The sequence below is a fragment of the Platalea leucorodia genome, assembly GCF_965183815.1.
Source record: "Platalea leucorodia genome assembly, chromosome: 3".
Lineage (NCBI taxonomy): Eukaryota > Metazoa > Chordata > Aves > Pelecaniformes > Threskiornithidae > Platalea > Platalea leucorodia.
Genome location: NC_138825.1, coordinates 70,036,919 through 70,063,221, shown reverse-complemented (window position 1 = coordinate 70,063,221; position 26,303 = coordinate 70,036,919). Strand labels below are relative to the sequence as shown.

Sequence of the window (26,303 nt, the reverse complement as noted above, 5' to 3'; positions counted from 1 at the left end):
TTGGAGTGTTCTGCTGGATGTGCTGTGCACAGGGAGCTTTTTAATCAGCTGTTGCTTACATGCAATGTGACAAGTTGTGCAATGAACAGCCGTTCTAATGACACCTAGTTTCCAGTGGGTCTCTCCCACATTTTTTCTCCTTCGTGTGGACTGATAAAAGATTATCTTGTAAGTCTTTCTCTGTATGAGGACTTAATAGAGTATCTCTTCCCATTTGTAGGCCTATTTTCCTGAAACTTTTGTGAAAAAAAATCTTTGAATCTTCTAGGCTTTTGTCCAGTTTGCTTAAAATTGTTCAGGAGCACAGAAGTTATTTCGAGGGAACAAACATTGCATGGATGTTAGTGCTTAAGTCTCATTTCTTTGGGAAACCAGTCTAAATGCAGTATTTAGAATTTTCACTATAAGAAATCCAATTATCTTTGTGTGTCAGAAGGAATACTTGTATTAACTCCATCAGAATATATGTATACTTGTATATAACATTAAAATATTAAAATAATTGTCAAAAAACGGCAAGTTAAAATGCTGCAAAATTAGAAAAAAATGCCAAATTAAGGTTATTGAATCTAAATTAATGTTTCCTTCTCTTGTTCTGGTAGTTATAATGCTCCATGTTACATGTGAAGCCAAGTGTACTATAAGCAAGCTACAAGAAAATGAAACGCTCAGTATACTTAATGTCTCAGAGTTGGATTTTTTAAAAAAAAAAAGAGTGTGTTAAGACCATGCGCCTGAATTAAGTTCCTATGTTCCAAAGTTTTATGAGCAGCCTACACTCAAAGAGTACATTAGAGAGGCCATGAAAACTCCATTCCTGGAGATATTCAGACCTCAGCTGGACAAATCCCTGCACAATTTGATCTATGCTGGTCGTGCTTTGAGCAGAGATCGGACCAGGTGACCTCCAGAGGATCCCTCCTGACTTAAATAAATCTATGAGCTGTGACCAGATTGATGGATCAGAAAAAGCTGTCCTATGAAGTATATGTAATCTGTATGCTTTAAATTGCTTAAAATTACTTCTCTGTAAAGCAATTCAAACCTTTAAAACTGTTTTAGCTTCCATTAGATCAAAACAATATTTATCATAATTCTTTAAAATCTATACATGGTTTACCTAATAGCCAGGCTGGTTGGCAATTATTTGGTTATCTATAAAAATAAGAAATCAGCACAGGCCTAAATTTTACTCATGTTGGATATAGTCTCACTTTAGATCTCCTGAGAAAGGACAGAATTGTATTGTTTTCACAGTATCTGGAAGATTAAGTAGAAAATGGCAGGTCAAACGGTAGACAATCTGATGCAAAACAGCACTTCCAAGAGAAATGCAAGAAGAATCCTACATAGGTTGTTACTGAATTTAGAGAAGGAGATTGGCATTCATGGTAAACAATGGTTTGTCATATATTTTTTATAAGGGATGGATAGTGTACAGTCTAAAATATTGTCTGCTTATTCAGAAGGTGATATAATAGAGGTGTGCAGAAAACAGTTTCCGGCTTTGGAAAAGTAGTTTAACAAAATTTAATCAGCACAGTTTGGAGCAAAGACAACAAAACAAGAGTAAGTCTGTAAATACTTGAGAGAAATGGATTGGTGATATAAAAGGAGGAAATAGCCTTCAGCTATAACAGGTAGGGAACAGTGTCGTGTCTCTGTCATATTTCACACGTATGCGGTGCCATGGGTCTGTGGAATGAAATTAGCAAACATGCAGAATTGAATTGTGAACAACTAGAGGATAGCTACAACAGCCATTAGAAAAACAGTTGTAGATCCTAAGGTTTATTAGATGATGGAATAATTTATCAAGGGAAGTTCTCAAGCACAAGCATTAGATAAGAGTAGCAACAGCAGGTCAAACTTTATTATACAAGATCCTCCAGCATTACGGCAGGGAAATGTAGTTTCCAGTCCTAGCACATAAGGTCTTATGAATACAAAAAAGAAGCAAAGTAGTGGGCAGAAGGAGAGAAAACATGTACTCCATTACTCACATCAGATATGTAAATAAAAAGTTTGGCAACCACCAATGAATAGATATTGCTTAAGCATGAATACTTCTCCTATACACTGTAAAACAAAACCAAACCAAACCAAAAAAAAAGAAACCCAAAGAAATTGGCCATTTAAAATACAGTCTGCCCCTGAGGGTGCTGAATAATTATGAGCCATGCTTTGGAATGTCACAAACTATATTGATAGAGGCAGCTCTCATGACCAAATCCCTCCATATTTTGTAGAAATACTGCAAAATAACCTATATGTATTTAGGTTTAGTTTCTTGACACTAAATCTGCAGTGTTGCAGAATCCAGTTAGATTTTGTTATTTAGTAAGTTATATTTGAATAACCATTTGAATAAACAGCTCTGCACTTCTCACATATAATTGATATTACATGCCTCTCTTGATATTGCAATATTCCCCATTTGAACAATAATAAGAGATCCAGATTAGTCTCAAATTCAAATGTCAGCTCTATCAACTGTTTTATTAGATGCAGATTTTCTGGTGCATATTCACCAGGTCACTCTACATTGTGTCTGTGAAAGGGAAGAATTTGTTCTTGATTCTCTTTTATATGTAACATTTTTATTTGTATGCACCATATTTATAGTCTGGTTTTGTCTTGACTTGAACTAATGGTCTAATGAACTAAGTTTAACTTAGTTGACAGTGAAATTATTAATGCATTGTTTCTTTCTTCCTCCCTGCAGTATGCTGTCTGGCTGGTCCTTTGGGTTACATGGAACGTGTTTGTTATCTGCTTCTATTTGGAGGCTGGGGACCTTTCAAAGGTAATTTACTATTGGATACATTTACGCCATCGGCACTGTGTTAACATGCCCCAGTCAAAAGGCTGTGTTCTGTTTTAGTCATCCTCTTAGTGTTATTAGAACAAGGGTAGTATGGTGGAAATTTGGAGTATTCTGGGTATGTTAGAAAATTTTAATCTAGACAGTAATGAGCATACACCTTCTGATGCTCACAACACTAGTGGTATATATGTTTTAAAAGAAAATTACCTCTTTTTGTCCCCTCAGTAATTCTCCAATGCAAATTTCACCTCTATGAGGGACATTAATTAGATTTCATGAATACAAAAGATTACCATCTCAAGGGTAAACAAATATTTTTTGTACCATTCAGCTGTTACTTAGCTTGATTCCTTTCAGGGATCTTACACCACAGCATAATAATTGTAAAACAAGGTGTCTTTCATTAACTTAAGATGTAAACTGAGTTGCCAGAATAGATTGCCATTTGGCTACAGCAGTGTTTTTTAACTTTGTGCTTCTGGTAGGAATGTTATGATTGAAGACACAGTCAAAATTCATAGGAAAAATATATTTTCCTAAGAATGACATATTTATAGGGTTTTATTGACACTGTAAGTGATAACACGTAAAGTGGCAGTTGGTAATGGGCTCAAACCAACATCTCAAACCAAAACTCCTACTTTCTGAGGCGTTCCCAGAAGGCTGGCAATTTGTGGGATAAAAGATTAGCAGTGGTAACAAATTATTTTGTTAAAGTAATAAGCTTCAACTAAGTCTAAATATTGCTGTCCATGCTGAGTTATGCTCACAGTGGTGTGAACTGACCATCAAGGAGAATCCCACATGTGAAAGAGATCATATCCTCTTCTTGACTCAGATATATAATTGCTGTTCCTGATTAAAGGGAGTTTAGGCCTGACCCTTTGTGAGTTACTTATGTGTTATGATGCAGAGAGTTAAACACAATTATAGGAAGAATAAATGAGGCAAAGATACTTCGTTACCTCTATTTTCTCTCAAATCACCCCCAAAGTACAAAAAATACTAGAGACTGGGATATTTCATCCCCATGTATTCTGTTTCTTCAAAAGATGCAGACTTCAAAAGGATCAGAATTTCACTTCCTGAGGGTGTAAAGTAATTTTCTGCAGGTAAAACATTACACTTTCTGGGTTTTATACCTTCAGACATGCCCAATCTCATTAAAAGCTTGGCAAAAACACAGTAAATAAAAGAACTTGCATATATTATCTTTTATTTGGTTAAAATGCTTTCTGTATTGCTAAGTGAACTACTGTATAGAACAAACCCGGCACCTGTGGTACAGTTATACTCAACCCAATCCACCCTCTTTCCACCTGCCTGTTTCAGACACCTCCATTCCTAAACTTGTGAATGTTGGGATGCTTATCGTGTCTGCGGAAGTGAAAGGGGGTGGGAAAGAAGAGAGAAAGGAGAAGCAGCTGTTTGAGCACTGTGTTTTAATGGGTATAAAAAACAGCTTAAGAACACTAGTGAGTGCTACTTGGAATAAAGATGGGCCAAAACCATTACCTAAACCTGGAACTGATTTTTGCTGAAGTCTAGGGCTGTGTCATCTAGAGTGTTTCCCAACCAACCATATGGTTCAGGCTTCAGCTGCAGTTAAATTTTTTTATTTGGTGTTTAGAGGTATTATTTGTTACAGTGATATGATCTGCCTTGAAGATCATATATCCAGTAGAGTAAATTCCTTCCACTCCGTTTGGTTCCACTCCATCCATCCTAGAAAATGGATTGAAGAAATAGTTACAGATTGACTCGTTATCTACAGAAGGTCTACTTCACACAAGGGACATCCCTCTCCTCTCCTGTCCCTTTCAGCTGTGCATGGTACATCAAAACTTCCCCACATGATCAAATCTTCTGCAAGATCTAGGGCCTAGAAATATAGGTCTAATGGAACGATACCCAACTGTTTGGATGGATAAAACTTATCCTCCTGTTCTAGATCCTCTAGAGGCTCCAACTGTTTTACAGATGTAGGTATCTTACAAAATGGATCATTTTAGGTTTTATGTCTCTCAGTCACATTCATACATCTTGCACTGAATCTTCTTTATTATTTATATTTTCACCTGGGAATAACTGCAACTTCAAATCTGTAATGATTCTCCTGTGTAATTTTTTGTGTTTGGAATGGCACGTAGAACCTTGAAAAAAGCTCTGGGTCTGAATCAGTTCTAAATAGAGAATAAAAAATAACCTTTAGGTAAGTACCAGAGGGATGCCTCTGGGGTTGTAAACCATGAGAGAGGATCCTGCACAGCATGGCTTTAGGAATTGATAGGTTAAAATTACAGTGTAATAATAGTTCAGCTGGGTATAGTTTATTTTTATATATATAATTTACAGCTTTCTACCAAATAAAATAAAAGAAAGGCTTTTTTTAAAGTTTTGAGAAGAGCTTTTATTCTGTGTGTATGTACATCAATTTTTCCATCATCACTTGCTGATACAACGGACAGGACATATTTCAATTGTTAATATACCTTATTACAAAAGGTTTGCTACCTTCCTCCTTTTTTATTTTAGTTGTGGGGGCGGAGGTCATGACATTTTTACAGCTTTTCCTTATTACACTGAAAAAGGCCTGCAAAGACTCAGAAATTTTTAGAACAATGAGGTAATCATCTCTGAAGAGACTGAGGAGGCTCAAGGATTATTAGTGAACAGCCATGCAAATTTGTTTGCATTATACACCATTACAATCATATATATCTTCTTCAAAAGGGCATCACACTATGTATTTTCTGTCCTTGAGGCACGGTTGTCTTTGCTGAAACTCTTTCACAGCAAGCTGGAATATTTATGGCTTAGAAGGTTTGTAACAAAGAGGAAGCACAATCACTTGTTCTTAACTTTGTTATGTGGATCTGTGAATGCATGCCTAGAAAACCCACTTCTCAGACTTACTTTTCAGTATTAGTCTTCAATAATAGTTAATTAGTCTGTGTGTTGTTTTGCTTGCTGGTGAGTGCCATACTCAGTATAAGTAGGACTGTAAGGTTTCAGGAGTGGTAATATTTATTTTGGCCTGTGGCTAGGCAAATGTAGCGTATGAAAAGTATAACCTCTTGTCTTGAATGAGGCACATCTGAAGTACACTAGTGAAACAAAAAGGAAAACATAATAGAAAGCATCTCTAAGAAAATGTAATATTTCAATGATTTGCTTAAATATATCAAGAAAGGACACAAGGAACTAGATTCAGCTATCTTGGGGGGAAAAAAAAAAAGCCCCAAAACCCAACAAAAAGTTAACAGTCTGTTGAGCATTTTTTACTTTCTTCTTCAGACAAAACTCCCATTTATTTCTATGGGATTCAGCTGCGGCCTCTGAATAAAGACCCTCAGTAGAAAGAGTGCTGCAAATACTCATGTAATGAAGAAACAGCACTCCTGCTTCAGCACATTTAAAAGCTTCCCCTAATGATGTCTAAGGATCCCGCAAGCAGAATAAAAGCAGAATAAGAACTATCGAACTCCCGTTTTTAGTTGAAAACCGAGTAGGCAATTTTTCACTCCAAAAATGCATGGCTGAGGTTGTACTGGTCCCATCACAAGTGTGGGAGTGTAGAGATGCTGCTGCTGTCAGTTACTGGGAGTGAAGGCGAAGGTTGGACTTGGGGTGCTGGACGAGGGGGACCAGCTGGGGTTCAGGGTCCAAAGCAGCCCTTGCTGCACATGGTCCCAGGCTCGTGCCAGTACTTTTGGTTCCCTTGCATGCATCCCTGCTTGTGTGACCAGACACGAGCTCTCTCCTCTCACTGCCACCTGGCTGGGCTCCAGTATCTCTTTGCTGTAGTCCCTACAGTACTATGTGAATGTGACCAAGAATATACTTTTTAAAAACTTGTTTTAACTGTCAAAATTGACTTAGTTTCTATTTGTATGGCATTCTTGACATCTTCCTTATTTATGTCTAATAACATACAAACATAACATTTAATATATTAAATCAAAAGTTGTACTTACGTCTTTTAACACAAAAATTAGGTGTTTGAAAGTCAAACACTCCAGTATCAAGAAATGCCAGAATTAAGGTTTTGAGGACATGGTTTAGTGGTGGACTTGGCAGTGATAGGTTAACGGTTGGACTCGATGATCCTAACGGTCTTTTCCAACCTTAACGATTCTATGATTCTATGATTCTAAGGTTGCTTGTATAAGCATAATTTAGCTTTCTCTGTACATTCATTTTTATATAGCTTTTAATTATGCAGTCACAACTGTATTTCTTTCTTTATCACGATCCTTTCCTAAATCTCTGTACAGCATGGCCTATTTTAGATGAATCAGGCTTGGGAATTGAGTGAGGCTGCCATACTGGATCTTACTCCAGTATTCTGGCAGTCAGAAAAGCTTAATAAAGGGGCAGGAAAAAAAAAGCAAAAATCATGCTTTTCTTACCATGTGTGGCCATTACATACTTTTTTCCTCCTCATTGGCCATTATGTAATTAATTTCCATACTTCATACAAGTAAATCCTGTACTTCAACTCTGCTCTGAAAACATGTAGAATAATACTATGAAAGCTTATGTGCAGAACTGTGGCACCTAAGAATCCTAAGCACAGTAGCGATAGTATGTACATAGCTCACCATGTGTAGTTAAAGTGCAGTTCCTCATGATTTTAGCACTCATTCTACAGATCTGAGTTGCAAGCTACTGTTCTTTAAAAAAAATGTTGCTATTTGCATTGAGATGAGGTTACTTCCTTTCATATATTCTCCTGAGCTGCAAAAAGGGAACACGAAAGAATAGGAAAGATTAAAAAAATACACTTATTAAAATTGGAATTATTAAATGTGGTACAAAGAATTGAATGTATTGTAACTATTAAAATGTAAACTAAAGAAAAATCTGTAATCAGATTGTTTTCTGCCAGAAGTTTTAAGGGAACTCAAATGTTTCTGAACACGTATTCTCCTACCCACCCCAAATATCTGCAAATATAAGATAACTTAGACCCACAAAATCACAGTGTAATTCATGTTGGAAGAGACGTCTCAAGGTCACTTAATCCAGTCTCCTGGTCAGAGCAGCACCAACTTCAAAGTTAGATCAGGTTGCTCAGAGTTTTAGCCGGTCAAGTTTTAAAAGTCTCCAAGGATGGAAATTTCACAACCTCTCTAGTTCTTAACCATTCTCATTGTCAAAAATTTTCTTCTGATATGCAGTTGAAATTTCCATTGCTGAAATCTGTGACATTGCCTCTTGTCCTTTCACTGTGTACCTCTGAGAAGAGTCATGCTCCATCTTTTCTAACATCCCCTTTAGGCTTTTAACTGAAGTTGAGTACTTCAGCTTTCTTTTTGTCCTTTCTGTTAGTTGAATTCCTATTTCCAACCATACACAGCTTGTTGCATCTCACAAGAAAAAAGCTAATTATCATGTAATAAATAATCAGTTCGCTTTTCACAATTTTACATGCTTTACTATGGAAGAAAAATGAAGGGTCTTCACATATATGTAAAGCTATATAGTATCTTAGGCAATATGTGGAAAGATGAAGGTTATCCTTGCTAACTGGAAGAAGTAATAACGCATTCAAAAATAATTAGAATCCTTTCGTTCAAAGAGAATTCAATTTATATCAACATTTAAGTTGCCTGATATTGTATTTAGGGAAATACTGAAAACATTGCAGTCAAATAAAATACTGAAAATATGTAACTCTTCCCCTTTCCTGCTGAGGTAGATATGAATCAGGAAGTTTAACCAAAACTTGGTGAAGGCTCCCCAGTAACTGACAAGGAGCAGGACTGTCGTGGTTTAACCCCAGCCAGCAACTAAGCACCACACAGCCGCTCGCTCACTCCCCCCCAGTGGGATGGGGGAGAGAATCGGAAGAGTAAAAGTGAGAAAACTCATGGGTTGAGATGAAGACAGTTTAATAGGTAAAGCAAAAGCCGCACGCACAAGCAAAGCAAAGCAAAGCAAGGAATTCATTCACTACTTCCCAGCGGCAGGCAGGTGTTCAGCCATCCCCAGGAAAGCAGGGCTCCATCACGCGTAACGGTTACTTGGGAAGACAAACGCCATCACTCCGAACGTCCCCCCCCTTCCTTCTTCTTCCCCCAGCTTATATACTGAGCATGATGTCATATGGTACGGAATAGCCCTTTGGCCAGTCTGGGTCAGCTGTCCTAGCTATGCTCCCTCCCAGCTTCTTATGCACCTGGCAGAGCACAAGAAGCTAAAAAGTCCTTGACTAGTGTAAACTCTACTCTAGAAAGAACCAAAACATCAGTGCGTTATCAACATTATTCTCATCCTAAATCCAAAACACAGCACTCTACCAGCTACTAAGAAGAAAATTAACTCTATCCCAGCTGAAACCAGGACAAGGAGGAAGGCAATATAATGGCATTGCTGGGGAGTACCCCTGGGCAGAGAGACAGCTCTGGGAGTGCAAAGGAACTACTGGAGAAATGAAGGTTTAAGGAAAGAGTTTGTTGCTTTTTTATTATCTGCAAGTATTACCCACTCTGTAGCTGGACTGCAAGTTTGTTTTCCACATTGTGAAAGCAGGATAATAATGACAAATGTAAGAAATCATGTAAGTGGGATTCCCCAACTGCCAATGTACACTGTGATTAAAATCAGTGTTTTCATTCTCAGAGACATGGTTCATAGTAAAGTAAGGCCAGAAGGGACTTCAGGATATGGCTAGTCCATCCTCCTGCCTCCAGCCAGGCTCGGCAACCAACCTGGACTATGGGAGAGCATCTGAAGCAAAAGATCTTAAGGAGGAAATGAGCAGTTTAGAAATCCACCCACAGCTGAGGTTCATGCATTAGCAGCTTTTCAACACTGATAAGTCTATCTTTCCCTTGTTGACCTGAGATGTTAGTCCAGGATTAGCCAGATATGGCTGACTTTTAGTAGCTGTAGTGCAGTCCATCCCTTCTCTTTTGCTTTTCCATTAGATGTCACTAACAGGAAGAGGAAGAGGCAGCCATGGTCGTAGCACTTCCTGCCAACAGACAAATTAACATCAGCCCTGCATTGCCGGTGGGCATAAATGGAAGGGGTGGGAGGAAATATGGAAATATGGTGGGAGGAAATATATTTGTCCCACCATCTTATCCAGCAAAGTTATAAAGATCAACCAGAAATAGGCACCTGCTAGTACTTTTCCTCTTGAATATTCCAACATTGGCGAGCACACATCCACCTATGCGTCTGACTTTCACATGCCACTGCTTGGATTGATACCTAGTTGCTCTGAAGCGCAGTTTATATCCATATGCAAATTAACTGCAATAATGCAAATTACTTCAGGATATGATTTGCATAGCTTGTCACTCATGATGCTTAAAAAACATGCTGGCTATGAGTGCTGAACACTTTATGCAGCTAATATACTCTGATTTTAAAGGGACAGTTTGATACCTAGATGAAGCTGATGAAAGAAGGAAACAAAAGAAATGGGACATTCGTCTTCAGTGTAACTCAGTTGTAGCAAAGCAATGAACTTGGCAACAAGATTGAACTTACACCAGTTACATATTCATTCTACATTACTTCATGTCCATTAGTATAATCGTTATACTGGTTTGATTCCAGATTTACTAATTATTTTTGTAAGGCGGTGGTCATTAACAGTTAAATGTCAGCGTTGCACATACTCTAATAAAACAACCTGCAGGATGTTTAATTTTGAACATATTACCTTCCTTGGATGTTGTTTAAACAGATGTCCTGTTAAGATAACAGAGAAATTAAATTAGTTTTCAACTCAAAGCATCTGGTTAACTTTGTAGGTAAATGCCTTTGAGCGGTAAATCTGACCAGGGTTTTCAGATAAATAGCTATCAGAATGTTTTAAGTAAATGACTTCATTTTTTCATTTCTATTACTCAGGGCAGATTTGACATGCTTGATCATATATCTAACAGATGAAAATTGAAAATAGTGCTGGCAACCAGCAGTGTTAGGTTATTCTGGGGGTAGTTTCATGGGCAGATACTATTAAGCATGCTTATGCTTTCAGATAATTTAGTTTTGCAGCAATTTTTAAACTTCAAGTTCTTTACCAGCTAGAAGATAACTGATTATAAAATTTAAACTGTTTATTACTGTAGAAATAGCATATGGTGGAAAACATTTAGATAAAAGTGGAATTTTTCATCTCTTTAATGGTGAAGCAAATCATTCAAAGTATAGAAAAATATGAAATATGGTTGTATAGATTTTGCTTATTGTACAAAGTTTATCTTTTAAAATTCTAGGATATATTTTATGTTGAGTTCATGAATAAACATACATCTGCATATTGATTCATATATGCACACTTTTCCCATAATCTAATAGTTATGCACTGAATACAGGGACACATGAAAATGAGTAAGTGTAGTGACTGATCAGATGATAATTCCATATGTTAATTTACATATGTGTGTACATACGTATTAAGTACCGTAGTTATACTGTTAAGAATGGTAAGCACGTATTTTAGCATATGCCTTACAACTGCATATATTATAGTTACATGGAGGTTTTAGTATATACCGAAAGGCAGTGCCATGGATATTTCTGCAAGTCTTTCAAATGCTACAGCCAAGACATTTCAGAAAAAACAAATATATATTTATGAGATTATTTTTTAATATTTATTAATTATATTGCAGTACCATCTAGTGGCCCCAATTTGATATCAGGGTTCCATTATACTGTCAGCCCTAGACACACATAATATAAATAGGGCCTGTCCTAAATGGTGCATAGCCTTAGTATGTGATGAAACAGAATAAGAAGTGGGAACCAACAAATAGGAGACCGCAGGGAGAATGCAAACCAGTGTTATATCTTTGAAATTCTTTATGAAAGCTGGATTTTCTCAACTTTCTCATCAAGTTTTCCCCATGTTTCTCATCCCTGTCAGGATGGATAGGCAAGTGACACAAAGCCCTGCTTTTGACTGGGTAGCATTTCCTGGTTCCCCCTCTGTAAGGAAATCACTTTTGAATGCTAGAGTGCACCATTGCTGGCATTTCACCAATTGTTTAAGGCACTGGGGGAAAAACTGTTGATTTTGCTTAAAATGAAAAATTAGAAGATAAATTTATTTCCCATGAAGCAGATGCTCAGAAGATCACAGCTCCAGAATGCACGTTTGCTATGACATCTCTTCTGGGGAGTTGTCTATGCCTCTCATAGACAGGACCTTTCCTATGTGTATATAAATCAGGCTCTGGAATCAGCTATGGACAAGGACTGAAGGGTTATTTACCATAGTTGAAAGCTGGGGAGTCTGCCAGAGCACCCGCTCATCTTTTGTGAAAGTATGAAAACATACGAAAATATATTCTGCTTTTTAAAACCAGGTTAAATTTCACTGCCTCATGGTGTCAGCTTTTTGTTTCATTATTTATTCTTTTTAAGAGTACATATGCAATGCTTTAAGATAGTCCTTAACAATTTGTTGTTCTAAATGTAGATGCAATGGCTAGAATATACTTTCCCCACATTTACTTTTCCTCTAAATATAAATAAGAAATTGACCTTCTAATTATAATCTATCAGATAAGCTCCATCTTGTGAACCCAGGGTCTACCAGAAATTTCAAGGCAACACTAAGCCCATACAGTTTCTGAGGAGCCTTGTATTACTTGGAATTTCTGAAGGACACTATTCTGATCCTTATGTCACTGAAAATTACGCCAGTGTTAATCCAGTAGGAAATAAAAATTCTGTATTGCCTTCAGCATTTTTTCACGTATGAATAAGCATTTATCGAACCTGGGAAAGCAACATCAGCTGTGAAGCACTCTCATTTTTTGATCCTGTTTTATATTGTCCCCATCCCATAGAACAGTGTGAGTGCAGCCAACAAGCAGTACAGCGGCATTTTTACCATATTCCTTTCTCACCACTGCGGTGGTAGCAGCGAGCTCACAGACCATAAGGCCATGCACTGAAAACGGCTGCGGTGTAATATGGCAGTAATATGTTTAAACTGGAATTTTTTCTTGTCATTTTCTTCCTTTCTCATTCCAATGAAAAGAACGTTTCCAAAACTCTTACTGAAAGGCAGCAATCTGTGGTATATGGATAAGTGAATTAACTAGTGTCAACTTTGATAACTCTGTAGGATTTGATGATGAATTTTTATTAATTGTCCATAATAAACCAGAAAAATTATTCTCTGGCAAAACCTCATTGACTTCAGTGCTATCACACTGAAGCTGACAGCACTCTCAGCTGTTTTGTTTTGTTGATTCCATATGCTCAGTATGAAGGACTAGCTATGAAAAATACTTTGTCTCCTTTTCTAATAACCCACTAACCTCAATGATTACCTTTGTGAATTTATCCCCAGAGTATGAGTTCACTCTAGTGTTAATGTTTTCAAAACTTGCTGCTGCTATTTCAATGACATTAATTTTAGGGGCATCCTGTCTATTCAGGAGTAGACTGCTGTACTATGGCATTATATCCCACTTATCAGACTACCACAAACACCTATTTGGGTAGAAATTGGATTCTGTGTTTTGAGGGTAGGATTTGATTGATTAAATAACCTTACGAATTGAACAAAAGTGTGGTTTATTGTGGGTTTCATTCTAAAAGCCTGTTCTTCAGCAGGCCACAGTGTAACTCAGGCTATTTTTCTTCCACCCTACAATATCTGGCTAATTCAGCAATAATGAGGTGATCAGTAACGTGCTGCGTCTGAGTATCTCACAGGTATCTTTAAACTGCCAATGAACCCTCTTATAGAAAAACTGCTGTTTGCAATGTAGAGGAAGAGTAAGATCAGAGTGCTCAAAACTATGTGGAAAAAAAAAAAAAATCCCTCTACAGATAATTGAGACATGCCTCACTAATCAGATGAAAAAAAAAAAAAAAGATGTTGGGTTTGTCAGGCTTTTCACCATATCTTAAAAGTGAAGGGCTCTTCCTATATATGTAAGGGTCCCGCCTATGACTTCCAGTCAGATTCACAAAGCAATCTCAGTCTTTTTCTCTTTTCTTGGCAATTTTATATTTTTCACTCCTCTCTTTTCCTCCCTCAGCTTATTAAAGCTGAACAACTTTTTTTAATCTTGGCTTTGCTCACCACTGGCCCATTCCTCTGATGCTTAGCACATCCAAATGTATTCTAGCTGGTTTTGGCTAAACTGTCAAATTTTGTTTTGCTTTGGGAGTATGGGGAAACACTGTATTAGAGTGCAATTTCATTTAGGTATCTCTCTTTAACTGCCACTTACAGAATACACTAAACATAATTCTGTACTTCACTGCCCATTGTAACCACATACACCTGATTCATAGTGTTCCCACAGATGTTCCTAAAACCCAAGTACATCTGTCCTGCAGCAGCAATGATGGGGCTTGATTTGCATTAGGTGGAGAAGTTAAGCAGTTGGAACATATTTGTTTGTCTTAAATTTTGACTTAAGGAAATTTTTTAAACTTTTTTTTTTCTCATTAGAATATTCAATATCATGTTTATGTAGGTGTGTTTGTTCTTTTGTATGTTGCATATGACATCACAATATAAATTTTAATGAAATGTTAAATATATTGCAGATATAATCTAGATAATATACAGTATAAAAGGTATTTGCATAAGTATTCACATAAGAATAATGTTAAAATTGATACCATGGGTTGTGCAATGATTATCCATGAACATTAGCATCTACTCAACTGCAGTTAATCCTAGGTGTTCAAATGGCCATGTAAGAAATACTGCCATAGGCAATAGTGAAATAAATTTCTCCATTGGAAAAGCTTCTCCTTAAGCCTAAGGAACTAACCACTTGCTTTTTTTGAGAAACAAACATATACATACCTATGTATGTATATTTTATCAGTGTTTTCCATTTCATTTGACAGCACATATATGGCATTCTCTGTCTGATTCTTTCTCTTTAATATTATTTTTCTTTCTTTATTCTTATAGGCATGAATTCTACAAAAAAAGCAAATGCTGCTCTTGGCTCTTGTTTACTTTTTTGGTTTCATCAAATGTTTTCTTGTGTTATGGTTGCCCTGGTTTACACTGTGCAAAAATATCCCATCTTCTTTTAGTTATTCTGTCTTGAATAGTTCCTATTCTACTTGCCAAATGCTATCAGTGCCTTTGTGAATGGTTTAAAGTATTTCAATCACAGAAGTACTTTCAACTCAGCACAAGGATACACAATACAGCATAATTTGTTTAGAATCAGAAAGATTTTGAGCTTCTGACTGTGCATTTCTCATGGTTGACAAACAACGATGGTGTCCAAACCACAAGATATTTCCTAAAACTACAACTTCTGTCTGTTCTATTTGCCTTCCTGAATTCTGTGGGTTTAATTTATTCCTTTTAAAAAAGGAAAAAATTATGAGCTCAGACAGCTGTTTGGAAGAAGAGGTTACAGGAGTACTTAGTAAAAACAGACTATGATACTATGTAATTAGTTTTTTTCTCTTCATTAGCATATACAACCTGCTACAGGAATGAGAATATAATGAAAATTGGCAGACTCTTGGGTTTTCACACTTGGAAATAGTGTAAAGTAAAAATCTGAAGTAATTGGGATTCTTTCAAGAAATGTCTCCCTCCGCATAGTGAAAGCAGGAGCTTGTAACAGACTATGGAGACTTAGGTTTGATGTTATATTTCTCCCAAAGCATCTCCAGGAGATAACAGTACTTATCCTGATTCAGGTCTCAGAGTGAAAATGAGTTCAGCAATCTTTAACTTATCATTAAAGGATGTTTGTCTGTGTCACAGTATGCAGCATTAATGATAGATTCTGCAGAGGAGAGTTGCCTCTATATGAAAAGTCGCTTAAGACTAAAGTTTACTGAGAGAGTTTACATGAGAAATTTGTTTGATTCCTGTACCCATTCTGTTTAGCTTTAGGCAATGTTTTCAGTTGTTTTTCATAAGCACAAAAATTTGTCCATTAAAAAGAATATATAAAAAGTAATATAATTTTTTTACACTGGTATCATTGTTTACTATGTAAGACAGTACTCCCTTGTTTCCTATCATAAAGAAGCATGCTTTCAAAGTGATAAGTATCAAGTACCATCTCTTCCATGTCTCATACAGAGGCAGTGCAAAATATTACAAGTGTAAGTAAGTGGCAAATTGCATATGTCGGTTATTTTCACATATAACTTAGGTCTTTGGTAAGCCAAACTCTAAAAATTATTTTCAAATAATATTCAAATAATCTGCTATTTATTTAAGATGGTGGGTTATAGGCACGAAAACATGGACTCAAGGAAACCAGCAAGCCACTGTGAGTCTGGAGGCTGATGATGTGTCTTCGGCTCCGTCTCAGCAGAGCAGGCCACTGTGTGCTGACATCCTCCCATGCCCATGTGACACGTCCCTTCCCATGTGTAATTCTTCAGTCTCTCTCACTCCTTCTTTTTACACTGCCCCTTTTTTCCTAAACACCTGCCTGATGCAGGTGGTGATGGGCTGAAACACTCTTTGGAGATCCCTGCTTCTCTGCCTAGACTGCCAACATAGCTCAGGGTAAATACCTGTCTTCTAGACAGCTATAGTTAAATGAGCTGAATCCAACCCTAAGTCTCTATCACCCATTGAATTCATGGTCATTAAGCACAACAAGATGCCTTCCTTTAACACCAAGCTCCTAATAAATTTAAAAATCTGGTGCCATGGAGCCTAAATTGAATTTAAATTGGAATTTGAGTGTTTAGTCTGTTAGTAATTTCTGAAAATGGGGTTTGAGTTCTAGCAAAAAATTCCTTCTTTTTTTTTTTTTTTTAAATCCTGCATTTATTGATTTGCCTTCAAGAAAAGGAGAAAGAATGGCAGTGGTAGAGTTTTCACTTACAAACATACTGCAAAAACTGCTACATGTTTTCAGTTGGAGTTGCATAGTTTATTTGATTCTCCTCCTCATTGATTATCATTTTGCTTCAGAGTAAGCCAGTGAGGCTGCACATGAAATAAATTGAAAATCTGCCTACCATGTCCATGAAACAATGGGAGTCAGTTTTGAAACTTTATACAAAAAGTCATACTAACATGCAAATGAATAATAAGCATTTGGTTTTCAGTTCAGAGCATGGAATAGTTGAATTTCAAAAATTGAATCCTTAAAAAGGCAAATGAAGTAAGTGCACGCTTCAAAGCAAAGAGCAATGTCAAGAATTTGTGGCTCTATATTGATTGGTACTATAGAAGACACTCATAACACGAAAAATGGAAAGACTGCATGAAAAATTCAAAGCAAAAGATCTGATCTGAAGATTTCTGATACCGAGCAAGGGATATATATTCAGCCTACTTAAAAATTTAAGAGTATATATTTATTAATGGCTGTTTCTTTTCTGTAGTATTTTCTTTGTGATGGGCTTCATGGTACATGTTAGATAAGGTAAAAAGGAGAAAAAGGCCAACTGTTGAATATGTAAGTCCTTGAGCAAATAAATATTTTATTTTACTTTTTTAGAATTAAATACCAAACTGTAGAAATATGGAACTGCTGTATTTTATAGATAGAAAGTCATGTGGCACTATGTTAAGTATAAAGTCCTTTGGGATGATGATTTACTTTATTATTAGAATGAAAAAGAAAAAAAAAAAGATAACTCAATTACATATTCATATGTTGCTGATGTATTTAGAAAGGTATACCCATGAGTCCAGAAGGTCCAGTGTCTTTTGCTTCTCTACTTAGGTGATGCTAAAGTACTTCTAGTAGAATTATAGAAACATAAAGATGGAAGAGATCTCCTTATAATATTTCTTGCACATATAAAATAATAATAGTAATTAATCTGTCCTTAACACTTGGTTAGCTAAGTGATTCTTTATAAACTAATAAAATGGATTGCATATCATTACCAAGTAACCTGGTTTTGCATGCAAGAAGTTTTTTCTAGGATCCAACCAAAATTATTTTACCGCATACCTTTGACCTTTCCTGAACTGGCACGACAAACATTGTCTTTATTATACCATCTACATGTTGAAAGACATTTATCATGCTGATTCTTCCTTTTTTTCTCTTCTCTAGGCAAAGTAGATAAATTTCTCTCATGTTTCCTTATTGCTCATATTTTCTAGGTCTCTTATTCTTATTGTTCTCCTCTAGATTCTTCCCGTATACTTTGTAGCTTTTTTAGCATGCAGTATCAAAAAAAAAAAAGAAAAAAAAGGATATTCCAGCTGAGACCTCACCAGCACCAAGCACCAAGTAAAGCAGACCTATAGAACCTCTAGTATTTTATCTATAAAGCTGCATTTTAAGCTTTACTGAATCAGATTTTCTGGGTTTTGCACAGTACTACAGTGTTGATTCTCATTTCTGAGTCACTATTACAATCTCCTGCAGTTCTCTTTGCCATATTTTGCTACCTTGCCAAATGTTACTTACTTTCAATCTGTCTGATTTCTCCTGCCTATAGGAAGCACTTTGCTCTTTTCTTTATTTAGTTCACCTTGTTGTTCTTGGGTCATCTCTTCAATTTGCTGAAATCATTTGGATTGCAGTCCTGTCCTCTGCAGTGTTTGCTATCCTTCTGCATGATATAATGTCTTCAATTCTATCACCCAAATCATTCATGAAAATATTAATTGAGTCGAATCTGGAGTGGATACCCGCCTTCCACTTCAAATCGTTTCTCAGCTTAACAGCCAAACACCGATAAATACTTTTTGTGAACAGGTTTTAAGCCAGCCGTGCAACTGTTGCATGGTGATTTACATCCATTATGCACTTTCTTAGGTTTGATGTAAGTGACACTACACGGCCCAGGGTCAGAAACCAGAATAAGGTCGAGTATGTCCTATCTACTGCTCCACCTCCCCAAAACTGCCATAGCCAACTCACTCATGTGTCATAGCTGAAGAAGGAAAGTTATTTTAGTATGAACTGCTCTGGAAAGCTCATATAAGCATCCTTTTCATCTTACAATTTCATAAGAACACAGGGATTGATGGATTAGTAATTTTGTTACAGAAACTCAGGATTGAATACAGACTCACTATTCTAAAACTGTAAAAAGAAAAAGTCTATCTGTCTTTCTGATTCTCTGTGGTTGCTCTTTCAGCTTTTTGATTTGTTCCGCTTTCTCTTTCTTTTTTTTTTTTTTTAGGCGGAAACTTCAGGTGAAATCGTGTCCCTATTGAAGTCAATGTATTTTTTTTTTTTATTCCATTGACTAAAATGAGGCCAGGAGCTGACATAGACTCTTCAAGGGCTTCTCAAAGTGTCAAGTCTTATCCCTAAAAGCATGATGATGTCTTGAGAATTCCGCACATCAAAAACAATTTCATAATAGAAGAGAAGATTTTAGTTTCATTGATATGGAAATCATGTTATGGAGCATGCATCGTGCAAGCATTCAGTGTCTAAACTGACACTGTGTAAGGCATGCATAGATAATTTCCATCCTCACCAAAATGTTGTTAAATTAGACTTAGTAAAAAAAGACGTACTGGTATTTATCATCACAAAACACAGATAAACATATGAGTAATGGTATGAGTTCTATTTTGTTTTTTTGCTTTCATATTTCAGTGAACTTGGAATATTAAAGATGTGCAAATGTTAGGGGATCTGAATCTGTACATGAAGCAGTAAACATTTATTAATCCATTAAATATCATCTGCTCACTGAATGAGCCAGTTATTTAACTGCAGAAAAGGAACATGACTTTGTAGTTCAAATCACTTGACCTAACCTTGGGAGATTTGAGTCCATTTTTCAGCTGTGACCCAGATTTCCTGTAAATCAGAAGCTTTGGCCTCAACTTCTGCTCTCAGTTCTTGCCACTGTAAAACATAGATGATTGCAGCTGCCTGCATGAAAAGGACAGCACCACAGTGAGCTTAAACTCAGTATTCCTCAAGTGCCTTGCAGTACTAGTGGAGACACCTTACTCTGATGGTTCACCATGTGTAGTCCTGTTCACACTGTGGAAGTACTTGAAGCCTTGCTCATACAAATGGGTCCTATTAAGTTCTCTCATGTATGAATTGTTCCCCTCCTCAGTGAAATTTCAGCCTATTGCTAACAAGACTACAAGTCATCAACACATCTAACCTTTCTTCTGCTAACTTTTGTGATGACTATGGTTATCATACTTGTATATTCAAATTATGTATAGAATTTTGTGGGGAAAAAAAAATTCTCGTATTAGAACCTGTTCACTTCACCACCTAATGACTGACAGTCTGGTCCAAAGATATTTTTCTTTTAATTGATTTGATGAGTATAATTGGATTAGATGAGTCTATTTGGCATACTGAGTTTCCAAGCTACAGGGCATTTGCTTTCTTTAAGAAGCTGGTAAGAGTAATCTGACAGATAAGGAAAATCAAAAGGAAGATTAGCCACTTTTACTTCTTTCTGTATCATTTGGAAAAAAAAAAAGTGCTATCCTGAAAAATCATTGATAAAAAAACTAAAGAATTCCAGGGTTCCTGAAAATTGCATACCTACATTTTTAAAAATTGTATTTTCTTGGGTGTTGCTCACTAATTCACAACAGTCAGTGAAAAAATATTGGTAGGAAATGTGTGGCAGAATCCTTGTAGTAATTTCTTTTGTCTATGTTTTGGATGAACAGATCTGGAAAACAGACCTGGAGAACAGATCGATGATTCAATCTGTTCTATATTGACTCAACACAGTTGCAACTATACCTTCTTTTACTAGTTATCCTTGGGTTTGATGTTATAGAAACCATATGAACAATATTTTTCTGGAAAGAGTATACTCACCTACTTAATTAAAGATAAAAACTGGTCATGATGCAGTCTGCCAGTTTGAGTGAATCCTTACATCTGTGTTTCATTTTTTATGGCACGGAGGAAATGCGGAAAAGGAGGTTGATAAACTGAACAATTTTCTTTTAGAATTTCAGTGATAATTCCTTAAAGGTTATTCATATTTACTTTGGGGATTATACAGGCTAAACATTTGTATAATATTATAGGTTCCTAAAATAAATATTCTGGCTTAAATCATGAAGTTTAACTACAATACATTTAAATGAATGCTGATGCACTGAAAGTTTCTGTTTGTCATAAATTAAGGTGTCGTATTTTGCTATAGAAAAGATGATTGACAAAAACTATGGGAAACCACTTTGGGTAAAGAAACTTTAACAGTCATTCCTATGGCATGAAATGAAGTATAGCTGACTTTTTTATAAGAATCTCAGGGAAAAAAAAAGTCTGATATATGTTTAGGCATCACTTTACTTTTTGAAGTATCTGAAGTAAATTTGTAAACAATAGATATAGGAATTGCATCATCCATAGCTGAACCATAGCTGTAACTGAAGGTAGAGGTATGAAGAACCATTTTTAGAACAGAGAAGAAGAGAATAAGGATATTCTACTGAAAAAAAAAGAAGAATTTAGATATGCACAATGTGCTGAAGTCTATCTGGTCATCTACCTTAACACAGAGGCCAACAACTCTCTACAACAAAAATATGATGAGACCTTTAGCAATCACAAACACTTAAGCATTACACAATTTATCAGAACTATCAGTAAAGGGAAGCCTATCAGAAAAATGATTATTTTTCAGCCCAGTGTGGCCTCCACCTACAGCTACCCCTCCAGGAGACCTGAGGTCTTTCTGTGGAAAAGAGCATACTGAGAGTAAAGTCATTTCCAGTGGTGCAAATGTAATCAGGTAGAAAGCCAGGGAATTTGCTGTAATCTTCTGTCAGTAAAATGCTGCTAATTTCCCTTCTTCTTCTTTTTTATAGTAAAATATTACTTGATAATCAATAAGCATATAGGAAACAGAAGATAGAAAAAAAAGACATAATTTTCTCAAGGGAAGAACTGGCCAATGGATCCTAGCAGGATTTGTGCTAGAACCTTTGCTCCAGCAGAATATTCAGCATTGGTCAAGCAAAAGTGATGAATAAAGTGGTGTGACAGAAATAGCTGAGTATACAGAGAGCTTCAGGTTAGTCAAAGTTAAGAGGCTGGATAGAATTGCAGACTGATCTCGCAATCTTTGTATTTTACAAAGTAGCACTGATAGGACAATTTGGCCCTGATGATAAATATACAATGATAGGCTCTAAATTAGCTATTGCCACTTAGGAAAAAGATCTGTCATGTGACTAGTTCTCTGAAACATCAGCTCAACACTGAAAAAGCGATGTTAAGACCTGCTAGGAAAGGAGCAGATCATCAGGCAAGGAATATCATACTACTGTCAAAAAACACGGTGAACCCCAGTATTAACTACTGTGTTCGGTTCTCTTCATTTGTATCTAAAATAATGAATAAAATTGATCAAGAATAAGGAACAGGGATGATAGCATTGTTGTATGAGGGGTGAATGATTGTCACAGCTTCTTGGAGTAAAGAATGTGTTCCTCCAGTATCTGTTTTACATTTACAGTGTCAAGGCTGTAGTTTCGTCTTAGGGTATGGTTCCTCTGCTTTTTGTTTTCAGGAAATACGATATGTTTTGATTTGTTGCTTGTAAATATTGCCCTCTTAAAAGCAGCAATGAAAAAAAAATCCATGATAAAATACTGAGGGACAAAGACAACTGCCCAAAATTATTTGGGATTTTTCTTGTAATTACTTGGTTTTGCTTTTGTAGCTGGTGAATCACCCTGCCCACCTTCCCTCCCTCTCCTCTTCTGCTCCAGTAGAGCAGAGAGGAAGACAGCGGTGATAATCCTCTTGGACTGAAATATTTTACACTTGTTTGGTAGGTGATAAATGCTGCATTCCAAGGGGATTAGCACAGTGAAACTTCACTAAAGGACTGAGGGTTTCTGCATGCACACTAAACAATTCAGAGCCTTGTTGGATGAACACCAATATCCATACTTTTTTCTGTGGGAAAAGCTAATACAGGAACAACAGCCACATGAAGTTAACCAGAAACCATTTTTTGAATAAATTATATTATTCTACTGCAGCTACTCTGCTATGAACATGTTTAATTGTTGTGGGGTTTTTTTCACTAGTTTAAACTAATTTGTGAATTTCAGTTAAATCTGAACAGAGTTAGTAACATGTAATGTGTCTTCTTGGGAAAGGAAGGCAATTTTAGGCAACAATGTTCTAACCCAGATGAAACACTTGTAATCAGCATTACAACCACCATAAAATCTTCATAAACATATATGCTAATAAATGCAAAGGGTATAATATTGCAAGTGAAACATTTCTACTTTTAGTGGATCCCTATATTTTCTTTAAGCATTTCAATTTCATTCAAACCAGTCCTTGAAAAGACATGTTGAATTTTCAAGAAAGGCAGCTGAAAGAGCATTTCGCATTTCCTCTCCAAATCTATAATCATTTCAAAATACTGTTGAGACCATTCAGATTTGTTTTTTACCTTAGTGAAAATAATGTAATAAGTACAGCATGCTTAAAATGCTAAATCAATTTGATGATTACAAGCTGGTTTAACTCCCTTCTTCCAGATATGTCAAATTTATGGTTTAAAAAATGCTGTTGCTTGGAATTTCTTCAGACTACATAGAATAACAAGGCCAATAACCTATTAGAATAGGAATTGAATAGGAACCTATTCAATAGGAATTGAATCCAAACAATATGAGATTTGAAGGATCACATGGAAAGAGCAAATTGAAATTGTTTTCTGGTTTCTCAATGTTTAAACACAGAATGTAATCAAAGGTCTTATGGATATTGTTAATTGATGGACATTTTATATTTTCCTTCATTTGTTCTATTGTCATGTACTATCCCTAGTCATGTCCTAATGCCCAGGCAGAAGGCTGTACTGGAACACCAGGAAAAAGAACCCACTAACCCATCTATTACTAGATATTTCTACTACCAGACGGTATCATACAGATGATTTTAAATCGTGAGCTTTATGCTAGAGCTGAATGCTCCATCTGTGACAGACTTCTAGCTACCCAAGGTGGAAATACTGCTTTTCATCCATTTCCCTGATAGAGATTGAATGCATTAGTTTTTAAAAAGCCATGCTTTGAGCACAATTATATTTACTTTGAAGCACTATTGCAAGATAAAGTCCAGTGAATTGTGGTGTCCTTGCTCCCACTTGAAGATTACTTGTCTTTGTAATCATTATACAGGTTATTGCCATACCTGATCTCAATATTGAAAGTGTTGTGGGGAAGGGGTTGCATAATTATCTTTTATTTCCCGTTTAAAATGTAGTTTATGCAGTTCTTCCTTCAAGAACGTAGGATTACAGACTAAGGAAACGTAGCCGCGCTGCATGAACCTGTTAATATGTGATGTCGTGTAGAAGATGAAAGAATGATAGGCCAGAGTGATAGACAGTATTCAGCCTGGATGTGAAATGATTGCTGGGAATATTGATATACCTTCCCTTGAGTATTGAGATACCTTCCCTTCACCAGTCCCTTTTGCAGGTTTTGTCTCTAATGACTTACAACGTACAAAGTGCTCAGACTATGCATATTGTAGGCTGGTTTAGGAGAAATCTCTTTTTTTTATTTTTTTTTTTTTAATAATTTCATTGAAATGTTAAAAAAAGAACTAGTGAAGGCAGAATTCAGAAAACATTGAATGTAAGAGTATTTTCTGTCTTCAGTGCCTTGACATGAATTGCACAGCTTAAATGGTAGGCAATGCATTTAAAATAAATATTAAGCTAGGAGAGGAAAAGTCCTAATAAGTCACACTACTGTATTTTTCTGAAGAAAATGTCATTTTTACTATTTGAAAAAAGGTACCAGTGATGACTAATTAGACCTTGAATTTAATGCTAAAATATTGTATTTTAACCCATCATATATAAAAAGCCATCAAAAACTGCATTTACAGTGCTTGTCTTAGAATAGGTTATTTCATGGCTTTGTTCCGACTTTCAATATGAAATGCACTTATGATGGCAGAAGATAAAACGATGCCTTCTCTGCTGATTTAGGCTATAACATTTAAATGCTGCAGTATCTGGAAAAACTGTCTGCATCTTAGTGGTAATTGTTAGTAATTTGTTGGACTGCTAGAAATCTTCTCCACACGCAAAATAGAAGAATAAAATATTTCTGCGCTAATGCTGCAACACTAAAAATATCTAAATATTGTCAGAGAACTGATTTGATGGTTAAAACCAAAATTTTTCCTTTTTGTGGAATGTAAGTTTTTAGCACTTTAGACAAAAAAATACTTGTGGCAATAAAAACGCACAGTTTTGGAAAGTCCATTGAATACATTTCCATGTGGATGAAATATTATGTGACGTTTTACTTTCAGATTTGTACTCTTAAAAGCGTAATAAAACTTTTTAACGTAGGATGATATCTCATTGCCAAAGTTACACCTTAATCTCCAACCTCAAAAGCTGGGGAACGTTCAGTGGAATCAGTCAAAGTTTTCTTAAACAAGTCCTTTAATAAGGAGGTTTATGTGTTTCATCTCTTTGCTTAAGATACATTTCTAAGTAGTTCAAATAATGGATATAGGATTTTGGAGGTGGGTTTTTTTGTTGTTTTTCAGGGCCAACTGTATAAAATTCTCTGGAGACTGCATAAGAACTGTACCTGTGAGTGAGAATGCTGATGGGTTGTGCATGGGGTGACTTCTGTGCAGTACACACAGCAGCGCAAGCAGTATGTAGGTAGCAAGGTCAAGATAAAAAAAAAAAAACAAACAAAAAACCAAACCTGGTGTAGAAACAATTCTATGCAGAAAAGCATAAATATAAAAAATATTTTTCCTCAACAGGTGTGATATTTTGGGGCATTCCTGTTTTATTGCCAAAATCACTATTTGTTCCTTTTTAGTGCCTCGTTACAGTGTTGGTACAAATATGAACAGGTAGACAGGTTTTTAAGTCTTTCTCTTGTCTAATCATCATTGGCATTATTTCGTGAGTTACAGTTTTAAACCACTTTGAATGTTATTAGACACCATTGTTGAGACACATTTACTGACAATTGGGAGCTACAAAGGATCTAAATTCTCTCACCAAATCTTTGCCTGGGTAGTGGCATGATGAAAGAAGGCACTGTTTGCCTTCAGATCCTGTACTGAATTTTGTGTTGCTTTGGTCTTTCATCTAGAAATCATTTAGAAAAAATAAAATTGGAGCTGTGTATTTAAAGTCTCTTGTAATTCTAAGATCGCAGCTTAAGACCTGTGGTTTTAGTAGATATGTACATATCTATGGTAGCAAACCATTTTGCTGAAATTCTCTAGCATCTTCCTTTTACCTTGAGGATCATAGAAAGCACTGCAGTTTTCACCAGAATATGAGGTAAAGTTTTTGCTTCAGAGGACGAAAAGTATGATTATTGAATGTGGTCATTAAATAATATCTTTTTTTTTTTTTGCTTATACATTTCAAAGGTTGCAGGAGTGAACTTCAATTGAGAATATTCTTAGTAATTAAATATGATTATGCTAATAAGGGATGTTGTAATGTCATTTAATATATATGAACAGTGTAACAATACTGTAAGCATTCACCTGCCTGTGAAAATTTTAGCATGTGGAAAGGAAGGAAGGTAAGGAAA

The 26,303-nt window shown here is 36.0% G+C and overlaps 1 protein-coding gene across 2 annotated transcripts in view; it reads left to right on the top strand.

The window, feature by feature from the left end:
- The window catches only part of NKAIN2 (sodium/potassium transporting ATPase interacting 2), a gene marked incomplete at both ends in the record, with an annotated part of 538,769 nt that overhangs the window by 283,180 nt on the left and 229,286 nt on the right, over nt 1–26,303 (top strand). For both annotated transcript variants that reach the window (XM_082307838.1, XM_082307837.1), the window contains one exon: nt 2,726–2,806. In XM_082307838.1, the coding sequence (XP_082163964.1) occupies nt 2,726–2,806 (81 nt within the window). The remainder of the gene's footprint in view (nt 1–2,725; nt 2,807–26,303) is intronic.